This window comes from Anabrus simplex, chromosome 2 (genome assembly GCF_040414725.1).
Source record: "Anabrus simplex isolate iqAnaSimp1 chromosome 2, ASM4041472v1, whole genome shotgun sequence".
NCBI lineage: Eukaryota > Metazoa > Arthropoda > Insecta > Orthoptera > Tettigoniidae > Anabrus > Anabrus simplex.
This window is the reverse complement of record NC_090266.1, coordinates 699,267,621-699,276,808: the sequence shown is the minus strand read 5'-3', so window position 1 is coordinate 699,276,808 and position 9,188 is coordinate 699,267,621. Positions and strand designations below refer to the sequence as shown.

The following is a 9,188-nucleotide window of genomic DNA, read 5'->3' as shown; positions in this document are numbered from 1 at the left end:
GCCTAGTTTCTCACGATAATAGTGACAAGTTATAAATTCCTGTGAAAATGCTCGTTCATTTCTCCCGTACCAAGTTCACACTACGCGCTTGACATTCAATCGGAGGTTCTGACGCATAATTACGTTTGTACGTAAGAATGCTATCTGTAATATCGCCAAATAATTAAGGCACTAACTGAGGGGCCTAGTTTCGCACATTAACAGAGACAAGTTATAAGTTCCTGAGAAAATGCTAGTTCATTTCTCCCGTACCAAGTTCACACTACGCGCTTGTAATTCAATCGGAGGTACTGTTACATAATTATTATGTTTGTACGTAAGAATGCTATCTGTAATATCGCCAAATAACTAAAGTATTAACGGAAGGGCGTAGTTTCTCACATTAACAGCGACAAGTTATAAATGCCTGTACAAATGCTCGTTCATTTCTCCCGTACCAAGTTTAAACTACGCGCTTGTAATTCAATCGGAGGTTCTTTTTTTGCTACGGGCTTTACGTCGCACCGACACAGATAGGTCTTATGGCGACGATGGGATAGGAAAGACCTAGGAGTTGGAAGGAAGCGGCCGTGGCCTTAATTAAGGTACAACCCCAGCATTTGCCTGGTGTGAAAATGGGAAACCACGGAAAACCATCTTCAGGGCTGCCGATAGTGGGATTCGAACCTACTATCTCCCGGATGCAAGCTCACAGCTGCGCGCCTCTACGCGCACGGCCAACTCGCCCGGTAATCGGAGGTTCTCCGGAGGCGCCGATTGAAAGCGCCCGGAGCCTCCGCTCCGTAAACAACCGCTCCGTTAACAGTGCTAATTGAGAAGCAGCTGGCCGCAGAGCAGAGCAGGGCAGATCAGGTCAGGACAGCGTAGCTCTGACGAAACTGCGAAGTGCATGTGAGCGCACATTGCCACGCAGTCTCGCGTCGTTCTCAGAAGGAAGGAGCAATCGCTAGCTACATTGATCTAAGTTCCGAATCAGATTCTGATGAAGAAATCGATACCATTATGCTAATGTCATCTTGGAAAAGCGAGTATATGAAGAAGAGGAAAACTCATGGTGAATTTGCCTTGACGTCAGAATTTTCAGATAAACAGTTCAGTAACTACTTTCGTTTAAACAGAATCCAGTTCAACGAAGTTCTACGTATTTTACGAAATTCTATTCAATCTGAAGGTTGTAATGCACAAAGACCGATTGAACCAGAAGAAAAATAAACTGTTATTCCTTAAGTAAGCTCCTTTATTTATCACATTTTATTCAATATACATCAAAATGTGTTCACAACAGATTGTCATTGTTGATATAATTTTAGAATACGGTGTCTTGTGGTAAATAGATAAAAGTTTAGCGGTTAAAAAAAATCTCATGATTTTCACAGAGCTCAAAAATACATAAATATATTTCACTCATGCATTCAAACAGTAAAATTATTCAAATTGTAAGTTGCTCACAATTATCATTCTAAAGTTGTCACATAGATCCTGGGAAACTGTTTATGTAGTGCACCAGATGTTTGCGATTTTCGATCTCGATTAACTGAGACTCACCTATGGGGCTGTTTGAATGGGTCAGGGGTGGAGTGCTTGCCGGTGAAACTGAGAAAGAACTGGAGGGAAACTGGAGTTCATTCAATTAGGCTGTTCTTGGAACGAAGTACCTGGCGTGTTCAACAGGGCAGCTTCAGCTTGGTCAACTGCTTCAAATATTTTATTTCTAACAATACGCTGAGTTGCTGGCGGCATTTTTTGTGTTGCACGGTACATCGAGATAAAAAAAAATTATACAAAGAGTCATCTGAAGGTTTCGTATCGTGCAATTTTTGACGTTCGGCTGCTCTCTCTCTCTCTTGCCCTGCGTTCACGTTCCGTAATTGACCTATGTAGTACGCTGCTCATGTCAAGCTTTGCAATTTTCTTGCGCGATTGTTTCAAAATCAGCTTTTTGACAGCTGATTCAGAAATATCTTTCTCAGACTCAGCGCTATTTTCGTTTTTGTCTGTAACATCTTCAAGGTCAGTGTCGTCATTTTGCATCTCGCCATCTTCGTCTGCTATTGCTGCCTCCATATCTTCAATATCCTCATCAACATTTTCACACTGGGCCTGTGACTCTTCATCATCGCTGTCGTGCAAATTGACGACTCGCTTCCTGTTAACGGTATATGGCAATAAAAATTCCATCTGTTTCTGGAATTTCCATTCCTTAAGGATCTCGGCAGCAGCTCCACTTGTAAGATATTTGTGTCGCCTACGAAGCGCATCTCTATGACAGCTCCTTAATTTTGTCCAGATGGACTTAGCTTCATTACCTGAAAAGAAAAAGGGATCATTTTCAGTTATTCTGGTAAAGCGATGGATATTTCAACTTAGATGTCTAGTTATTTCAACATAATTTATTATTCTTTGTTAATATTTGGTAAGCTCCAATGTATTTAGGTGGATGGATTGTCTTTCGTATCCATATTTTCCTCTTGTTTACAGGTTTTTGGCCTCTGGAGACAGTTACAAAAGTATTGCTTATAGATATAGAATGGGTGATCGAACTGTTTCGATGATTGTTAATGAAGTATCAACCGCAATATGGGACGTCATGCAACCACTGTATTTACCAGAACCTACAGCAGAAATGTGGGGGTAGAGTGCAGTTGGATTTGAACAACGCTGGCATTTTCCACACTGCATTGGCGCGTTGGATGGAAAGCATATCGTCATAAAGAACCCAGCAAAAAGTGGTTCTTCGTTCTTCAATTACAAGCACACTTTCTCGGTCGTGTTAATGGCTGTAGTTGACTTCAACTACAAGTTTATAATTATTGATGTTGGTTCAATGGGAAGATTTAGTGATGGAAGCATATTTTCAACTAGTGTCTTGGGCAAAAAAAAATGAATGAACAAAATTTGAAACTCCCGCCTCCAACACTGGTGAATGATTTTGAAGAACCATTGCCGTACGTTTTTGTTGGCGATGAGGCCTTTCCATTGTCTGAAAATTTAATGAGGCCGTATCCCAAACGAAGTGTAGCCGGAAACTATGAAAATAAGATTTTCAATTACAGGCCGTCACGAGCAAGGCAAACTGTTGAATGTTCTTTTGGCATACTGGCGTCCAGATTCCGTGTTTTCCGAAAACCGTTTGAGATCAAAGTTGACAGTGTTGATAAAGTCATAAAGGCGGCTTGTGTATTGCATAATTTTCTGAGATACTACACTTTGCCTGAAAATAATGCAGATGAGGACATTGTCAAAATGCCTGAGAACCAGTTGCTTCCATTGGTACGGTACACAATAAGGGAAGGAGTGCATCCCGTGCTTTTATAGTGAGACAGAAGTTTACCAATTATTTCAACACGGTAGGAAGTGTGCCGTGGCAAGCGGATAAAGTTTCAAGAGGTAACTACTGACTTACTACGATGACAAGAAATTCCAGGTAACTGACATTGTTCCCCTTTTTCAGTCTTACATGCAATGTCAAAAATATACCTGGGGAAGCCGAATTTATTGCCTGGTGTGCTGGCATATTCTTCACACTGTTTAATTCTTTTTAAATTTCGTATTTACGAACACGACTTATTGTTTTATTGTATTACGATTATTCGTTTTCTACATATATATGTCATTTTCCTAAAGTATTTTCTAAAAAGTAATTGGTAATAAATTGTTTTGATAGTACTTACCATTGTTAACATTCACGTCCTTGGCAATTTCACTCCAAATATATAGTTTTAATTTAGTCTTCACATAGTCCACATGATTTACATCGTATAAAATAGGGTACGACCGCACGGCTTCGATAATTTTTTCCTCCATGTCTCAACTACTCGACTAACTACGCGACACGTGCGCAGGAAACTGTGTTTCGAAGACTGCGCGTGGTAGGCGGAAGTAGGTGCAGATCCGGTCTGTTCTGCTCTGACCTGCTCTGTCTGTCAACTTGCGGTGGTGCAATGATTTGTGTGGATTACAAAAATCTGCTCTGCGCTGCGCTGCTTTAGCTGCTTCGCCTGCGTCCCAATGTGCGCCCGGCCCAATACTCGACCAGCTGGATTCCTCGCTATACACCTTATAAGCAAAGAAAATGCTTGTAAGGAGCGCTAAGGAGTCTCGATTTCAGAAATAGCCGTGTGAGCGCTAAAGGTGTGTTTTGTATGTGCCATCTGTCAGCATTTAACTAAACTACTGGAATGGCGGTAATAGCCGGCGATTTGAATTTCTATCGCGTACTACTTCCTAGCGAATTTGGATTTTTACCACGTTCTACTTTCTAGCGTTTGGCGACAAGGGTCAATGATTCGAATTTTTAGAGCGACGTACTTCGTAGCATTGCGCGCTAACCTGCCACTTTGTTTAGCTTTCTGTGCGCCCGATGTGTTTCACTTGATCTACACTGACTTAGCAAATGTCATGGGATAGTCACCTAAAAGCGTGTGGGGCCTCCTCCGGCCCTGGAAACTGCAGTGAGACGCAGTGGAAGTGAGTCAACAAGTCCCTGGTAGTGCTCTGGACGCAGCTGACTCCAAATCGTTTGCAGAGCGGCCACCAATGCTGGTCTGCTCATGGGTGCAGGATCCATGGCATGGAGCCTGAGTTCCAGCACATTGCAGATATACTCGATAGGGTTCATGTCGGGGCTCCTGGGTGGCCATGGCAGTCGTTGGACCTCCGCTGAATGTTCCTGCAACCATTCCTAGGCAATGTGGTGGCGCGTTATCATCTTGAAACACCGCAGAACTGTCTGGGCGCTGGATGGCCAAAAATGGGTGGAGATGTCTCCGAGCAGCTCAACATACCGTGTACCATTCAAAGTCTCTTCCAGAACAACTAGAGAGCCCATTCCATACCAGGAAAATGCACCCCAGACCATAACAGAGACACCAGCGCCCTGGACCACACCTTCGAGGCAGGCGGGATCCATCGCTTCATGTGGTCTGCGCCATACACGGTGCCTCCCATCGGCATGGTGCAGTTGAAATCGTGATTCATCCGAACATATCATGTTACGCCATTGTTCCAGTGTCCATCCCTGCTGACTGGCGACAAATGCGTATCGTTGTGCCCAATGACATTGGGTTAAGAGTGGTACCCGTGTGCGGTGCCGGCTCCCATACCCCACTGAACCCATGTTCCTACGGATTATCCACTGGGAGACGTGTCTAGCATGGCCTGTGTTGAGTTGAGCCGTGATTTGTTGCACGTTTGCCCGTCTGTCACTATTGACAATCCATCTCAGATGTCGCCGGTCACGGTCATCGAGGGTGGCTGAAAGGCCGGTCGTTCGTCTGTTGTGGACGGTGACATCCGCATTCAACCATTCATGATACACCCTGGACACGGTTGTTTGTGTGGAGCCGAATTCCCTCACCACTTCCAAAATCGCACATCCCATCCGTCGGGCACTGACCACCATACCCCGTTCGAACGGTGTCAGCTCACGACGACGTTCCATGTTACACCTGTCACATGCACAACCACTGCTCACAAGGTCTCCTATACAACTGCCGCTGGCACAGGGGGCGTGTGGTGCGCAGACAACACACCTGCACATCAGTGCTCCGCTATCCCATGGCATTTGCTCAGTCAGTGTATTATTACATTACTATTACCAGTACGTTAAAAATTGTCTTGAATTCTGGATGAAATTCTCAATTTACAGTTATTATTCTGGGTTTTCTATGATTATGTTTAACTCTGCTTCGATTTTGGTACATCGTCTTGGATTCTGGATGAAGTTTGCATGATTTACTGTTCTCTGGTCTTTTAGTTAATAGTAATAACTAAATCAATTTGCTCGGTATGTTTCACTTGATCCATTATTACGTTTAACTCCGCTTGATATTTTTTTGGTACACTCTCTTGGATTTTGTATGGACTTTGTCGGCTTGTCAGATCTTTTGCACTGAGCTCGATAGCTGCAGTCGCTTAAGTGCGGCCAGTATCCATTATTCGGGAGATAGTAGGTTCGAAACCTATCAGCAGCCCTGAAGATGGTTTTCCATGGTTTCCCATTTTCACACCAGGCAAATGCTGGGGCTGTACCTTAATTAAGGCCATGGCCACTTCCTTCCCACTCCTAGCCCTTTCCTGTCCCATCGTCACCATAAGACCTATCTGTGTTGGTGCAACGTAAAGCAACTAGCAGAAAAAAAACAAACCAATCTCTTGCTGTCAGTGTAATATGAATATTAGTTCTAAAAATATTGGGAGACATATGCAATTAGTCCATGGAGAGAAGGAGGAAGTATGCTCTACGCTAATGAACCGCTGTTTGGAACCACTGTGTACTGCAAACTTCTATTTCAAGGTAGACTAACACATCTTGAGGAACAACATAAAATTCATAGCTCTAAAGCAAGAGTTGATATTTGATTCCTTCCAAAGTAAGATACTTCTTTCCCTACATACCCTATGTCACTTAAACATTCAATTACATTTTTTTCCTCTGAGATTCCGTTATTAATTTTTTCTTCCTCTTCTTCTTTAGCTGTTTACCCTCCAGGGTTGGTTTTTCCATCGGACTCAGCGAGGGATCCCACCTCTACCGCCTCAAGGGCAATGTCCTGGAGCTTCAGACTCTGGGTTGGGGGATACAACTGGGGAGAATGACCAGTACCTCGCCCAGGCGGCCTCACCTGCTATGCTGAACAGGGGCCTTGCGGGGTGATGGGAAGATTGGAAGGGATAGACAAGGAATATCTAAGGAAACGGCCATGGCCTTGAGTTTGGTACCATCCCGGCATTTGCCTGGAGGAGAAGTGGAAAACCACAGAAAACCACTTCCAGGATGGCTGAGGTGGGAATCGAACCCACCTCTACTCAGTTGATCTACCGAGGCTGAGTGGACCCCGTTCCAGCCCTCGTACCACTTTTCAAATTTCGTGGCAGTGCCGGGAATCGAACCTGGGCCTCCAGGGGTGGCAGCTAATCATACTAACCAATACACCACAGAGGCGGACGTTATTAATTTATGGTTTAAAATTATTACTCTTCATTGGTGATTTAAACGTTCTCAATGGTGCAATGCACTGGTATATTTACATACATCTTCAATATAGACTGTTCAGCATTCAGTCTGCAAACCTCTGTGAACTTACTATACACCTCCACAATCCTCTATTTCTAACTACCTCTGTGACCACGTTTAGTTCCATATATCTTATCTTTCAATCATTAGAAACCGAGTCTAACCATCATTGTCTTGGTCTCCCTGTACTTCTCTTATTCTCCATGACGAAGTCCTTTAAAAGGTACATTGTGATTTCTGTGGTAAACTTAGTAGTTTGTGATGTGAAGGGATCATTTTCTGCTGTAATCCATGGTGTGTTTTGATTTTGTTTTTACAAAAATTTAAATGTAAGATGTTAGCTTGTGATGTCATAGTTTAATCATGGTGACCTTCAACAAGTTGACTGTGAACTATGACATCATAAACATTGCTACTGTGGCTAAATAGTCTTAGAGCTTGGCAAATATTTTAATTTAATAATCACTTACAAATTGCGAAAAATCATTAATTTTGCACCTAAGATCCTTCTTAGGACATGGTAGGATTTGCCCTTAGGTTAAAAAATTTTTGAAACCCAAATTAGCGATGGTCAACTTCTTTTCCGGACCCGTCCATTATTCTCCTAGGTAACGTGTTCTCCTCCATTTGCCTCACATGGTCCTACCACCAAAGACGGTTTATGCATACAGCTTCATTAATAGAGTTCATTCCTAACTTTGCCTTTATCTCCTCATTCTGAATGCCCTGTTGCCATTGTTCCCACCTGTTTTTTTTTCAGCAATCATTCACGCTACATTCATTGTTTGTTACTACTAATGTATGCATAAGACATTCTGAGTCCACCCAGCTTTCACTTTCGTATAGCAGAGTTGGACTGAAAACAGACCAGTGTAACCCCTTGTGGGTGGGGGATGCAGATGAAGAATACACCCATGGTATCCCCTGCTTGCCATAAGAGGTGACTAAAAGGGGCAACCTAGGTGTGGAAATGGATCATGGCTTTAGTACCATGTGTTGTACCCCCTGTGGATGGGAAGGGCTGAATACATGCACAGGTAATCTCTGCCCGTCATAGAGGGCAACTAAAAGTATCATGTGGCCATTGGCCCCTCTTTATCTTTTTATTTTTCTTGAGGTTTAGTTGTAGACTGAATCAAAATTTTGATGTGTGTGCAGCTTGGGGAGGGGCCTCTTCGGGTGCAATGATGCTCAAGAGCCCAGATGGTATCCCGAGAGTCCAGTTGGGTGGGAGCGCCATATACTCAGCAGTGGTATCCGCCATACAATGCAGGTCCCTGCACTGCCTAATGCCAGAAGGACTTATTATTTTTTAACATCTATACTTATCACTCTGTATACCCTAGGGGGTACATGCTATTGCAAGTGATTTGAGGAAGGGAGTTCTTGTGATCATAGCCTCAGTCAGCCTGTATTAGGCACTGTTCAGTATTGGACCCTGGGCAATACCTGCTACGACCAGGTGAGTATTGCCTTGGCAGCTTGGTTCGGCTACAGAGGCCCCTGATCGGAGTGGGTGGCATTCGGAGAGGATGTTTCTCGGCATGGCTTCAAAAGTCTCAGGTCTGCCCAGATTCGTCCACCACCCACGTCTTTAACTTGTGATTCCCTCAGGAGGCAACCCCTTGGGAACAGGCGCAGCATGAATGCATGGGATCCAGCTTCCCTAGGTTTCTGCGTGCAACCAAAACTAATGGGCAAGATTTCAAGCTGGTGAAGTCTGTTTTGTTCCGTAGAAACACTGAAGGTGTCTACGGCAAACTGGAAGACTTAAAGAAAATGCACAATGGTAGTTTGCTACTCAAGACTCGCACTCCACTTCCAGCTGATCAGTTGCTCAAGTGTGACCACTTTGACAAAATCCCCAACAAAGTGAAAGAGCACAAAACCTCTAATCTGGATATTAAATTGAACAATGACAATGAGTTGATGGAAGATATGAAGCACCGTGGCGTGACACACATCTTAACGTCCATTTCTGATACACCTTCTTTTTACGTTTACAACCTGCTCTCATTTTATCATTCCACTAAGATGTTCGCTTTTCCCATCTTTACACACAATTGTTCCTAGATATTCCCTTGCTGTTTCTACTACAGCATCCCTGTATGCCACCCATTTTTTTTCTATATCCTGAACTTACTTACTGTCTTTTGTTTTGAACATTTTACTA

At 43.5% G+C, this 9,188-nt stretch overlaps 1 protein-coding gene across 1 annotated transcript; it reads right to left on the bottom strand.

Annotated features, from left to right (window-relative positions):
* Nucleotides 1–1,663: 1,663 nt before the first annotated feature.
* LOC136863643 (uncharacterized) lies at nt 1,664–3,804 on the bottom strand. The gene is made up of 2 exons (XM_067140008.2): nt 3,672–3,804; nt 1,664–2,306 (listed from the first exon to the last, which is right to left on the bottom strand). Exons 1-2 carry the CDS (start codon nt 3,802–3,804, stop codon nt 1,789–1,791), a joined length of 651 nt encoding a protein of 216 aa, XP_066996109.2. The 3' UTR covers nt 1,664–1,788.
* Between the last annotated feature and the right edge of the window lie 5,384 nt (nt 3,805–9,188).

Excerpts from the sequence above, each read along its gene's own strand:
- LOC136863643 (XM_067140008.2), bottom strand. The coding sequence starts at position 3,804 with ATGGAGGAAAAAATTATCGAAGCCGTGCGGTCGTACCCTATTTTATAC. Across the intron at positions 2,307-3,671 it reads GGACGTGAATGTTAACAATG|GTAATGAAGCTAAGTCCATC; the intron begins GTAAGTACTATC and ends TTTTCTTTTCAG.